The sequence below is a fragment of the Musca autumnalis genome, unplaced genomic scaffold, assembly GCF_047663935.1.
Source record: "Musca autumnalis isolate F117 unplaced genomic scaffold, ASM4766393v1 scaffold_1, whole genome shotgun sequence".
In the NCBI taxonomy this organism is placed as follows: Eukaryota; Metazoa; Arthropoda; class Insecta; order Diptera; family Muscidae; genus Musca; species Musca autumnalis.
In genome coordinates, this window is record NW_027411644.1 from 111,256,042 (window position 1) to 111,269,981 (window position 13,940).

The 13,940-nt window shown below is 39.1% G+C and overlaps 2 protein-coding genes across 4 annotated transcripts; both read left to right on the forward strand.

Annotated features, from left to right (window-relative positions):
- The first annotated feature begins 1,406 nt into the window (after nucleotides 1–1,406).
- LOC141404733 (protein TAPT1 homolog) lies at nucleotides 1,407–6,884 on the forward strand. Of its 3 annotated transcripts, none has more exons than XM_073988409.1 (4): nucleotides 1,407–1,502; nucleotides 1,571–1,868; nucleotides 1,980–2,575; nucleotides 4,901–6,884. In XM_073988409.1, the coding sequence occupies exons 2-4, from the start codon at nucleotides 1,658–1,660 to the stop codon at nucleotides 6,311–6,313; spliced, it is 2,220 nt and encodes a 739-aa protein (XP_073844510.1). In that variant the 5' UTR covers nucleotides 1,407–1,502; nucleotides 1,571–1,657; the 3' UTR covers nucleotides 6,314–6,884. The 3 variants fall into 3 exon arrangements, with proteins under 3 accessions (XP_073844510.1, XP_073844521.1, XP_073844499.1); XM_073988420.1 differs by having other exon boundaries at nucleotides 1,471–1,506; XM_073988398.1 differs by having other exon boundaries at nucleotides 1,476–1,510.
- A 4,133-nt stretch (nucleotides 6,885–11,017) lies between these two features.
- Nucleotides 11,018–11,831, forward strand: LOC141390759 (uncharacterized). Its single transcript, XM_073963719.1, has 2 exons — nucleotides 11,018–11,295; nucleotides 11,422–11,831. Exons 1-2 carry the CDS (start codon nucleotides 11,065–11,067, stop codon nucleotides 11,743–11,745), a joined length of 555 nt encoding a protein of 184 aa, XP_073819820.1. The 5' UTR covers nucleotides 11,018–11,064; the 3' UTR covers nucleotides 11,746–11,831.
- The last annotated feature ends 2,109 nt before the right edge of the window (nucleotides 11,832–13,940 follow it).

Sequence of the window (13,940 nt, forward strand, 5' to 3'; positions counted from 1 at the left end):
CCTTCGCACAACAACCACCTTTTGTATATATCAAACAAGTAACATTTTAGTTTGTTGTCGAAAAACAAAATGGTTGGTTATAAAATTCGCATATACATTTTTTAAATATTTTAAATATAAATGCAACATATAATAATTCAAGCTAGTTCTGATAGACTCAACATATTCGTACACAAAGTTTACATTGTTCTACTATAACTACAAAATGATAACAACAGTGAAAATCATTAGATATCTTTGAAATTATAATCTTCCCATTAAAAAATTATCAATAAAAAAGAGGCATCAAAAAAATTTTTTTTCCTTCGGTAATCATACGAAATTATTCCAAAATTGTTCAGAAACCTTTACGAAAGTTCGGAAGCTACCTTAGATTTTCATACGACATTATTCCGAAATCGTTCAGAAATCTGTACGAAAATTCGGAGGAAGAAATTCGAATTCCGAATTTCCCAAGGATTTTCTTCCGATTTCGTTGCGAATTCTGACCGAAATCGATCCGATTTCGCTCCGACATTTCGTTCCGAAATTATGTCAACCACTTCATACAACTTTCGTTAAGATATCGTTACGATTTCGGATCAGATATCGGACGTAACGTCCGAAATTTGTTCCGATTTCGTTATGATATCGGTACGATTGGTTTGCTGGGTAGCTGCATATTGCGTGTGCGTTCAAAAATACAAAAACAAAATACATGTATTTGTTTTTGTATTTTTGAACGCACACGCAACACGCAGTTAATTAGGTAAAGGCTTAATACATGTATTTTGTTTTTGTATCTTTAAAGGCATATTTATACAAGGTAGAAGTGACAATCAGCTGTATTCTTACTTTTTTTGTAAATTTAGTTTTCAAAGTGTAATAGGGTCTACTCATGAAATTTGAAACATCGAACTTTGCTACCATAAAATACTGTTTTTCTTCCTAAACGTGTAATAAAAATGAACTACGACAGTTCTGAATGCTTTATATTTGCATTGTCATTCAAATTTGTTCTATTATGGAGGATTTTCAAAATGTATTTATGTTTTTCCTGAGAAAATGTTTGGAACGACCCTATTATTCAATATTTTCTTTGACAATTTACTTTCAATACCATGGCAGAACTACCTGGTAGTGGTATCACACCAGCTGATCGAATATGAAAAGTCAAATCCCTTTATAAAAAAATATAAAAAATAAATACAAATATTGTACCATGATACCAACAATTGCTCTGTTCCTTTACGTGCAAGAATCTTCAATTTTTACCACTTTTTACTCGAGAAGCGTTCCTTTACTTCAGAAACAATACAATTCATATGGGGGCAGTTTACAACTTTTGCTACTTTTGCCGGTTTACCACTTTCAAAAGTAAAGGAACAGACCAAATGTTGTTTTTGTAATTTGTTAGTTGTAATTCATGCACATACCTTCTATAAATTTACCTTGTAACAGCTGTTTGGCTTTGCACCTTCATTCAGCGGTGATTGTGTCATTCTCCTTATTCGTAACACAACGTATGTAGGTCTGTTTCTCCCTCTTATTCGCACCCAAAATAATGTGCGTCAACTAAATTTTATTTTAGAAATTTTCCAAAATTAGCCATTCGAAATTTGCTCAAATTTTAAACCTCGGCAAATGTTACGCTGTCTGAAGATAAAAACATTGTAAAATGGCATCAAAAAAGTTAAGATTTCGTTCTGATGCAAATCGCATAGATGACATCGGTGATGATGAACTGCTTGAACAGCAGGATATGGATGCGGCGGCAGAGGTGGTAGATGTTCATAAACGTTCTGGTGGGAGTATTGCTGCTGGGGTCAGTAGCAAAGACAGTGATATAAAATCAACCAAAGAGAAAAAGGCAGAGGCGGAAGAAGAGGGTATGTACACAACGAAAAGAAACCTGTTAGAGTTTTTCTTTCTTGGCTGCTGTCTGTGTATTTAGGGCAGATTTTTCACAACCGTAATCTTTCTTTTTTAACCACTCCTAGATTGTCCTTCATTTATGGATTTTTTCAAATTGGAAATGACTCGAGGCTATTTGCTGGAACATGATGAGGAGCGATACACGGCCAGACGTAAAAAGATATATTCCTTTATGCGTATACCCCGTGATTTGGAACGTTTCATGGTATATGGCATAATGCAATGTGCCGATTCATTTTTATATATTCACACTTTCCTGCCGGTACGATTTACATTAGCCGTATGGGGTATGATAACACGACCCATTGCCAGTTGTTTGGGTTTGAGGAGGAGAAAACAACGTCTATTGACACCGGCTGAAATATGTGATCTGCTAAAAGGTTCAATATGGATTGTGGTGACATTGCTCATGTTATCTGTCGACACCAATCGAGTTTATCACATCATTAAAAGTCAATCGATAATTAAATTGTATTTATTTTACAATATGTTGGAAGTTGGAGATCGTCTATTGTCTGCCTTTGGTCAGGATACAATAGATGCGCTGTTTTGGACTGCAACAGAACCGAAAAATTCTAAACGTGAACATTTTGGTCTCATCACGCATATCTTGTTTGCCCTTATATATGTTGTGCTGCATAGTTTTTTGATTATGTTTCAGGTAAGTGCAAAGTAGTGCAAAGATTATTCTAAATTATTTTATAATTTTTAGGAAATAAAGAGGAAATCCTAAATTATGTTTGGGAAAAACCTGGATTAATAGGTACAATGTCAATGACGTGCTGTGCTGCTTACGGAATCCACGCTAACGATCGGCAACTGGAAAGCTTTTCTGATACTGGGGAGGACTAACACTTAAAGGGACTTTGCTACGGGCGACAAAAGCAAAATCGGCCTGTACAATCCCCTCTGCTGGCATCCTTGCCTGGCTTCTGTAGCGGGACCACCCTGCCCATTTTCCAGACCTCGGGAACAATGAGGGCGGCTAGCGACAAATTGAGAACTTTAGTCAGATACTCCACTCCCGGCTCATCCAGCTGCTTCAGCATTACCATGGAGATTCCATCAGGGTCCAACGCTTTGGATGATTTAGCGTTCCTTATGGCATTTGCAACATCATCCATTGTAAATTGTGGTGGTTCATCCTCGACAGGAAGAGATCTGATGCGACGTAATACTCTTCTCTTCGCGCTGTCACTCTCAGGGTGCTCGACAAACTATCAATTGAAATAACTTGCGCACCTCTTCGGGTCAGTCATCGTAATGTCGCCGAACGTGACTGAGGTCCTATCTTCCCTCCTTCCAGGTTTCGGAAGTGACATAACCGTTGCCCACAACTCACTTATACCGGCTCCAATTTTGCAACTCTTCAGACGATTTAACCGCTTATGCTCGCCGACCAGCCGGAACGTCCTTTCCGCTACCCGAACATCAGAAGGATTGGACAGTTCTCTGAAGCGGTGATTCACTGAAACTCGGCCAATCAACTTTCCCATGATTGACGAATGTGCGGCGTTCAGACGTGATGAAATCGTTCGGTCTGTAACGGTGAAAATTATGGGGAGATGGTCTGATCCAAGAGAAATGATGGGTTGCCAGGTAACGTCATTTGTCAGACCAGGTGACACGATCGTTATGTCTGGCGAACTGTGGCACTCTCCTATAATTCAGGTAGGGGCGTTTTCATTTCACTTTCTCAGCCAGAACTGTAGCCCTCTGGTCGTTTCCGAGGGTCGAATGCCACATCACACGATGCGCTTTAAAGTCCCCCAGGACCAGACAATTATGACCTTCCAAAAGCGGGCTAATGTCAGGCTCGTAATCTGAGATACAGCTATTTCTCGTTCAGTAACACTATCTCAGCAGTTCCACACTTGACTGCTACCCCCATACATTCCATGTACGGGTCATTAGAGACAGGTTAAAGTGAGATAGGTCTGTATTGAACAGACTGGTGCAATAGGAAAGCTAATCCCCCCACCTTCATCACGTTGTAACCATCACATCGCTGTAAGCGGCAGTTGTTGTTGAGCTTGGTTTCTTGCACCGCAGCGAACTTGATTTTCTTCCGACTCATGAAGTCCACTATTTTCTCGATCTTACCTCGGAGTCCATTGCAATTAATTTGCAAAAAGTATGCATTTTCTGGGATTGGGACTACAACGGCTGTTGTAATCTGACGACGAGGGAGTTTCGTAATCTGATGACTATTTGGGGACTATGTTCTCGCAGCATGTAGCAACATAGTCCCTCACGTGGACAAGTCCAGAGCAACCCCTTATATGCACCCACTCCTGACATCTATTGCATCTCACCGAAGGCTGGATATGGGTGAAGATGCGGATGTGACAAACCAAGCACATCCATATTGGCCCTGACTTTTCATCCGTCCGGCAGGTATTCCGGGATATGCTGCTCCCAATTCAGGAAAACGATACGAATACAAATATGTGAACACTGAGGTGGGATCCGGGTCATCCGGTATCGAAGAACCCGCCGCAGTGGGAATGTGCGAAGGAAGTGGACCGATCGGAGGAAGTGGACCGATATAGCTTATATATCGGGACCTGATATATGTCTGGAAAAAATATTACGATTTAAAAAGATTAGGTCAAATTGGTTAGTCCCTTCGATAGTTATCATGATGGTGCGCATGAAAAATGTTGAACTTTTACGGCGGAGTACCTCAAATGAGTGGACCGATATCTAAGTTTGGACAAAATATAACGAGGCACAAAGTTTGCACTAAATCGGTTGATCCGTTTGAGAGTTATCGTGCGCACCAATCAGTTTGACAGACGAACTGGGCTAAATCAACTTTGATTGTATCAAAGTCTGCATACCCTCGTTAGTCAAACGGCTCAGTATATAAAAAGTTTACCTAATAATTGGCTTTGTAGATATTCGGAAGTGTATCAAGTTTATTTATCTATACATATTTTGTAACTACTCCTCCTAATTCGAAACTTCCCCTGTTTATTTTTAGGCCACCACGCTCAATGTTGCTGTCAATTCCAACAATAAGGGTCTACTCACAATTATGATTTCGAACAATTTCGTAGAGCTCAAGGGATCTGTATTTAAAAAATTCGATAAGAACAATCTCTTCCAGCTGACATGCAGTGATGTTCGTGAACGTTTCCACCTCTCCGTGCTGTTGTTCATTGTAATGATACAAACGATGAAAGAATTCGATTGGAGTATAACACAATTCTGTGTTATGTTACCAGATTGTTTTTCCGTGCTAATAACAGAGATTCTAATCGATTGGATAAAACATGCCTTTATTACGAGATTTAATGAATTGCCAGAATGCATTTATCGGGAGTATACGACAAGTTTGGCCTACGACATGACACAAACACGACAGAAACATGCATTTTCAGATCATTCGGATTTAGTGGCACGACGTATGGGTTTCATACCATTCCCCTTGGCAGTGGTTCTAATTAAGGCAATCTATTCAGCGGTATCATTTAATAATTTGGCAGCATGGATATTATTTAGCTTGGCTTACCTATTTTGCTTGGGCCTGCGTATCGCATTGACCATATGTGCCCTGGGTAAGGCATGTAAATTGATGAAAGAACATCAAGATGAGAAATGTAATACATCAACACCAAGTTCCATGACAAATGTGCCACCGGTGGGTACTGCCACCAAGGCGGGTTCTGCAAGTCTGGTGGGGACATCACTACTGGCATCATCTTCACCAATTCTACAACGGCATCGTACTGATATGGCCACTTCGCCTACACATCCTTCCTCAAGTAGCAGTGGTGCAACAGGTGGCAACACAGCAGTAACAGCACCAGTTACTGGTGGCAATAGTTCTGGAAGTAGTTATAATTTCCCCTTACAAAGATCCATTACGACTGACTTATCCTCCACCATGTCCTCAACAACTTCCACACCGAAACAGAATAGCAGTAAAAATAATTCCAATAACAGTTCGTCCTGTAGCAGTGCACCGAGTGTCTTAAATAAAGCCAGTGCCATCACAACATCACCCACCTCCGCGAAAGGTGCAATAATCAACATAACCCATAATGGCATAGAATTGGATGTAAAAAGCTCCTTGGAGCTGGGGGCCACAGCTTTATTTTCCAACAGTGATGTTGATTTAGATGATGTTTGTCTAAACGAACATGTTCTCGACACAAATACTTCCAATACAACTGGTTTTGTAGAAGAAGCCTTGGCACGCAGTGAACCAGATTTGCAACAGTCGTCAAGTGTTAATACCACACCAACTTCAAGTAATCATGCCGCCGCCAAGGTCACAAATACCCAACAAATCAGAAGACGTACCCATAAACGTTCAGAGTCTGAGCCAAGTATGCAGAGCATAGTAGGGTCATCGGATTCTAGTGAATCATCATCGACACATCAGACGTAGTTCGAATGCTGCTGATGATGCGGATGATAATGGGATTGCATGTGGGTGTGGAAAAATACAAGTAGTATTGCATGCATATTTTTGAATTTATGAAAAGAGAAAAAGACATGGGGACTTGATGTCCACTTGGGGACTTAGTGTAAAATTATATTTTAAAATTATGTATTTTGTATTTAATACAATGTTTCTTATCGTTTTTTGTTTATAAAATATAAGTTATTTTTGTTGAAATTTCAGATTTTTTAAATTAACTAAAAATTGGCTTTTTATTTTATGCACTAAAAGGAAATTTTAATTTTTTAGTCAGCTTCCGAACAAGTGTTTTACAGTTCTATGAAAATGATGGTGCGCTAAGTAGGGCAAAATGTTGCGTATCACGGCCAGTAGAGTCTTTGAGGAATCATAAATTCCAAAACGATGTCAGCTTCAAAACATATTTATTTTTATATTTAAGTTTTGTAATTTAAGTAAAGGTCTATTTTAGCACCAATTTCATACCAATCGCATTGCCTTAAAACGAATACCTTGATTTCAAAAAAACTTTGGAAATAAATAATTAATAAAGGTAAAAGTATTTTGTGTTACTACCATGATTTTCGATGTATTTGGTCAATTGGTTATTTCATCGGTGTCTTGGCTTTTCTGTCAATGTATATATACCTGTCAATACCCTCGTAATTATTTTAAACAGTGTTTTCACTAGAGCTTTTTGCCGGTTTAAATTTCTTTATGATGATTTATTTGACGTTTGCGATATGGAATTGACATTTGAAATCCAGTGGGTTTATTAAATCAGTTTAAGTACAAACGGTGTATATGCTTGAAGAACACCATGGTAGAACAAACCAGGTAAAGTAAGTACTACAACAAATACAACTCAACAACAACCACATAGGAACCCAGCAAAATGTTCGATGCCAAAGATGACATTCAATCATGGGTGCAAGTGATCTAGCATGTCATCTTTTTAGCATCTTCATCGATGAATTTTATATGAGCGTGGACCCCAAAAGATGACGTTCTTTTCTGGATCCTAAGCATGTCATTTTAACCAATGCGTTGACAGGTCATTTCCACCAATGCTTTGGCATGTCATTTCCACCAATGATTTGACATGTCATTTTCACCAATGCTTTGACACGTCATTTTCACCCATGCTTTGACATGTCATTTTAACCAATGCTTTGGCATGTCATTTTCACCAACCCCTTGGCATGAAATTTTCATGTCTTGTTTGGAAAATGGAAATGCTGTATTGAAATAGGGTTTTCATGAAAAACAAAACTCTTTATTAATTCAAACGAATTCATGAAATAGCTACAATTAATTTATCAGTTTAGTTTTTCAAAAGTTTACATCCAAAATTGCAATGTAATCACCACCGCTGCAACGCAAAAGATTACTTCCTCCGTTCTCCGCAACTGATATTATCTTACAAAAGGTTTTTTCAAGTATCTTCCCATCACCAGTTCAGATTTCAACATGGACTCCAAATGCACTCCTTTAAGTATTTTTATTTCGTAAATTACTTTTATTTTATAACAACATTTTGGTAATTTATACTCTTTTGTTTAGTGACGGAAATATGTAGGGATCTACAACCCGGCTTGCTTTAGGGATCTCTAAGAACAAAATGTAACGAACGGGGAGGAGAGACTTTTTATGGAAAATACCATTTATGCTTAATTAATTTATTTTTAATTGTTTCTTTCCAAAAGTAGTTTCTTCTTTATTTTCAGATTCTTGTTCCTTTTCGTTTCGGACTTTTTTTTTCAAATTTCAAGAAGCGAGATTTGATTGATTTCATTCTATGTCAGATTTAGAACAGACAAGGGAACTTTTAAAATAGCAATGTGTGCAGTCCGATTCTATTTTTAGCTCGATGGTTGGGACTTCATATAATACCAATTGTTTAGAAGTTTTAGTTGTTTGATATGCAGGAAATGTAAGACAACATCACGACGACAGTTCTAACAACTTTGGTCTGTTCCAGAAACTGCAAGAATCTACTTATTTTTACTACGATAACAATTTTCCTTTATGTTATCGGAAAAAATAGAAAAAATTAGTAGATTTTTGCAGTACTGGAACATACCAAAATGAAAATAAACAGGTGTGTAAATAAAAACACAAACATCATCTCTATTGGATCGATGGAATGGGTACAAATGCTGATGAAAAGATCGGATCTTTCACGACTTCCTTTGCATTGGTTCAAATCCTAATGAAAAGATCGGATCTTTCACGACTTCCTTTGAACCAATGCAAAAGATGACATGAAATCACGTCATCGCAAAGAATCCCTTCCGTCAAATTTTGCTGGGAATTTGTTTTTGTTTGTAGTGCCAAAAATATATGTAAACAAAATAAGGAAATGTCTATAAATTATTGGAATTTAAAAAAACTAATATTTTTCACATTTGATTGAATATTTAAAAAAAAAAAACATGAATGAAAACTCGTTAGATTTTCAATTTGAATGTTTCCACATCATTCCACTAAATGCATAATTTCTTGCAGAAAGTAGAGTTCTTGCAAAAATGTTTGGGGTCGCTGGAAATTCATTGAAAAAGGAGAAGCTGTTTCAATCTTTTGTTTTTGAAATCAAAGAAGCACGTGTTTATTAGGGTTTTACTTTTTTTTGCAAATTTAACAAAATACCTCACATATTAACAAACGTTGTACCGCCTCTACAAGCGGTGCTTTATTGTGCGGCTCGTCGTTCGGACTTGGAGGAGGTTACATATCATTGATATGAAGAAGTCTTTCTGGGAAATCATTGTTTTTTCGTAATGATATATTTTTTCCTCAAAAAATATATATCCCTAATGTACATCGAAATAGAAACAAATATATAAAATGTCGTATGGAATTTGACACTAACGCTTCAACCCAGTTCAGTCAGCTGTGTATTGCTGTTACCTTTCATTGCTATACCATGGTTAGGGGTATGCAACTTTACACCTGAAATTTGTCCCCATGGGTCCACGTCTTCATATAGCCCCCATAGAACAATACCTCCCGATTTCCGATATTTTGAAGGTTGTGGCCTCAATATCACACTTAAATAACTGAAATTTGGTATTAAGTCTTCCTTGGAGGTATAAAACTTTCCACCTGAAATTTGTCGGTATAGGTTCACGTCTTTATATAGCCCCCATAGTACGGTACCTCCCGATTTCCGGTATTTTGAAGGTTGTGGCCCCAATATCCCTCAGAAATGGGTGAAATTTGGCATTAAATCTTCCTTGGGGTTATAAAACTTTCTACCTGAAATTTGCCGGTATAGGTTCACGGTATTGTGAAGGTTGTGGCCTCAATATCCTGCAAAAATGGGTGAAATTTGGTATTAAGTCTTTCCACCTAAAATTTGTCGGTTTAGGTTCAGGCCTTTAAATAGCCCCCATAGAAATACCTCCCGATTTTCGGTATTTTGAAGTTTGAGGCTGTGGTTATACATTTCTCTATTTTATTGACTTGTCTGAAAAGGATTTTAAACAGAAAAATTTTACATACAAACATTTTTGTGCCTATTATTGAAATATTTGTTGCATAAGAAAATATGTAAAATGGATAAATTTTGCATATGCAAAAATTAATGCATTTTGCATAATTTTGCATATGTCATATGTTTCGATTGCAATGTAATCAGAAGCCAAAAATATGCCCAGTCCCAAAATTTGACATGAATCGGACCAAAAATTGGGGTTGCACAAAATTCCGCTGTCTAGTCATAACCGTCTGGTCTTGGGGGACTTTAAGGCACATCATGAGTTGTGGCATTCGGTTCTCGGATACGACCAGAGGGGTACAGCGCTGAGCAGATTGATAGCCCTTCGTTTTGCACGGTCAATGAGGACGTCTCTACCAAAATTAGCGGGGAGCGTCACAGTTCGCCAGACATAACCATCGTGTCATCTGGTCTGACAAATGACGTCACCTGGCAAACTTGTCGTTTCTCTTGGGTTAGACCGATAATTGCTATCACCAGCAGACCGCAAGATTTCATCACCTCTAAACGCCGCACTTTCATCAATCATGGGAAACCTAATTGGCCCAAACCTTCTGCTGCAGACGCTCGCTATATACCTGCCATCAGGAACGCTAAATCATCCAAAACGTTGGACCCTGACGGAATCTCCATTCTCAACCTGCCGCTAGCCACCCACATCGTTGCCGAAGTCTGGAAAATGGGTAGGGTGGTGCCGCTACTAAAGCCAGACAAGGATACCATCATTCCGTGCAGACCAATTTCGCTTTTATCGAACGTAGCAAAGACTCTTGAGGCTATACTCCTCTCTAGCACTGTTTGAACTGAACGTCTCAAACAGCCGATTGATACTTTTTTACTTCTTTTCCTTGGTAATTGTGTAATTTTTACCAGGGTGGGTTCTTTTGGGAGAACGAAAGGAATCCTTAACCGTGCGTCACCCAATGGGTTAGTTTAATACGTAATAATAGCTTCCCAATTTCACCACACTGTCAAAATACTAATCTATGAAAAATCTGATTACACTCGACCCCTTTCTAAAGTATTAACAACAAAATTAACAACAAATTAATAGTTATTTAAAAAACGAAAACCATGCTACTACTGCTAAAACATTTCCGTTTGTGTTCAAAATTCAATCAGATAAATTTTGTAATGAAAACAACATGTACCTCCTACCCCATCTAAACTATAAAAGCTTATGAATGCAAAATCCAAAAACTACTCTCGAATAAGAATTGAAAGTCATTGTTGTAACGTAATGGTTTTGAAATTTTTGTTGGGCATCTGGTTACTACAGGCCTTAGTGGCGTCCAGTCAGGCAGATGATGAAAAAAAGAAATTAAAAATTGTTCTGGACAAATTGGAAAAGGTCATCGATGCCGAACATTTACTAAAGACGGAATTGAAATTCGAAAAAGCCGAAGGAGAGGATGAAGTCAAAGTTAATGGTGTTGTCGAACAGCTTGTGGATTTCGATGACAATTATAAGGTTAGTAAAATAAAGTGGGGTGAGAGCTCTACTATTAAAAAAAGTAAGAATCAACCCAAGGATTGGGACTTCATGTTTTTTTTGTTTAAATCTGTCAATAAACGTTTCTATTATATTCTTTTTTAGGTCACCTTCGAAATATCCCACTCCGCCGAACAGGATGGTGAATATAAAACCGTATTAGTTACCCCGGAAAAGGGTGTTTGCGAAGTAATGCAAAGTCATTATAAGAAATATTTCTATGACAGTTTAAAGGATTATTGTAATGCCCCTGATCCGGATACATGTCCCGTTACCAAAGACAAATATGAAATTAATGGATATCCTTTGGATTCGTCTAAATTTCAAAATTATCTACGTCCTGGTTTCTATCATGTTGTGGGAACGGTATTACACAACGAGGAAGAAGTATTGAAATATCGTATTGAATCTCACACAGAAGAGGAATAGTAAATGGAAAAAAAAATTAAATAATTTTAAACAATTTAATGTTTTTTACTTTTAAAATAAAAGTCTAACGAAGCCACACCAGCAAATTTTGAGTGTATTTAATTATAGGTTTGTCCGAGTTGGCCAATTTGCTCCTGACACGTTGCACCTAGGTTTCATTATGTCATAATTCTGTGGCTCTTTCATCAAAGAATATTTGAACTTTTCGAAAAAGGAAAATCTTGCCCTAACTCCTTGAGAGTACTTCCATGCCCATAGGTACTTTTTGCGCCTTGTTCATGCAGCCTTAGAGCACTACGTGCTGTCATTTGTCAGACCAGTGATACGATGATTATCTCTGGCGAACTGGGGGCCGGTCCCCCTGCGTACGTACCTGCCCAACTCCAATTCTGGTGCCATCGATCTTTAGTACATTGTAACCATCACAACTCTGAAAACTGAAGTTGTTGTTGAGCTTGGTTTCCTGCACCGCCGCGACCATGATATTCTTCCGACTCATGAAGTCCACTATTTCCTCGATCTTACCTCGGAGTCCATTGCAATTAAATTGCAAAAAGGATGCATTTCAGGGTTGGAACAACAACGGCTGTTGTTAAGTCCTGCGTGTGCGGCTGCTTTTAGCGGACTGCGGGGAGTCGTGAAATCTGACAACGACGACTCACTGGAGGCTGTGTTCACACCGCATGTAGCAATATAGTCCCTGTCGTAGTGCCTCGCATTTCCGTCGCTGCACAAACCAAAAGAATTCGGAGCAGGCATTCCGGGAAAAGGTGCGCAAGTTTTTAATCGACAGTTTGTCGAGCACCCCAGGAGTGTAAGGGCGAATATATGAGTACTACGTCGCGTTAGATCTCTTTCTGCAGAGGATGAACCACCACAATTTACAGTGGAATGTTGCCAATGTCATCTGACACGCTAAATAATCCAAACCGTTGGGCCTGATGGAATCTCCATGGTAATGCTGAAACAGCTGGATGTGCCGGGAGTATCTCACTAAAGTTCTCAACTTGTCGCTAAACCGTAATCGCTCCCGAAGCCTAGAAAATGGGCTGGGTGGTCCCGCTATTGAAGCCAGGCAATGATGCCAGCAAAGGTGAATCGTACATACCGATTTCACTCTAGTTGCGCGTAGCAAAGACCCTTGAGGCCTTAGTCCTCCCGTAAGCAGCACAGCGCGACACTGCGCTGAACGCCATCTCTACACATATTAGTCGAGGACTCAACCAGGGCAAGCCGTGTGATATAAGAGTGATGGTGGCGCTTGACTTATCAAAACCCTTGGAGTCCACGCTGTTTGAGGACATCGATCAGACAAACCTCCGGTCAAGTTTAAAACGTTGGATAATCAATTATATGTTTGGACGTCAGTCGTGCCTGAAATTCAGGAACAAGAAGGCTGAACTTCTATTTGACTGATCTTACCACCTTTTTCCACGCGAGGAACATGCAACTATCCGCCACTAAAGTTACGGCTACTCTGTTCACCACCTGGACGGCAGAGGTAAGAACAGAGTCGACTGTCATGGTCGACGATAGCAGCGAACTATCCCAAAATTCTAGGGGTAACATTCGACATCATGTTCACGTCGTCCACGCATGCCACAGCTATCTGCGACAAGCTGATATGTTGGTCCTTAAGTGCCTAACCTGCAGCACTTTGAGTGCAGATAAAGAAATCTTGTTGACCACGTATAAATCTGTGGCAAGCTATGCCGCACCAGAATGGTTTCCGAACAAACGTGCAACGCGATGGAAAAATATTCTAACAGGGGGGGCATTCTGAGCCCTGAGAACTGCAACAGGGTCCCTCTTCATGTCTTCAAAGATTCTTCCAGTACAGCAGCCTTTTCAACTGCCCTGCCAAACCTACTCAACTAACTCCAGTAGATCTGTGGTTACATCCCGTTGAAGCATCCACATTCCTAGAACTGGATATAGACCCAGAGCCAGATGAAGCAGAAGAATGAACTTACAAACATATAATAAAAACACAGTTACAACAACAATTACATGCTGTCTGGCATTTCATGTTAAGTCCCATGAGAGGAGGTTCAGCATTGCATTCAGACCTGCGTCTAACGGTCCCGTTATTGAAATTGAGACTGCTCTTTGCACCTTGTCTATTTTGCAAGATGTCGATTTCTGGCGTAGAGAGTGCAACCAGACAAGAGTTCCATAGGATAGGATAGGCTCTT

Bases quoted from the DNA above. Each gene is read 5' to 3' on its own strand.
- LOC141404733 (XM_073988409.1), top strand. From the start codon at position 1,658: ATGGCATCAAAAAAGTTAAGATTTCGTTCTGATGCAAATCGCATAGAT. The intron at 1,869-1,979 runs GTATGTACACAA...AACCACTCCTAG, and splicing joins GGCAGAGGCGGAAGAAGAGG to ATTGTCCTTCATTTATGGAT. The intron at 2,576-4,900 runs GTAAGTGCAAAG...GTTTATTTTTAG, and splicing joins GTTTTTTGATTATGTTTCAG to GCCACCACGCTCAATGTTGC.
- LOC141390759 (XM_073963719.1), top strand. From the start codon at position 11,065: ATGGTTTTGAAATTTTTGTTGGGCATCTGGTTACTACAGGCCTTAGTG. The intron at 11,296-11,421 runs GTTAGTAAAATA...ATTCTTTTTTAG, and splicing joins ATTTCGATGACAATTATAAG to GTCACCTTCGAAATATCCCA.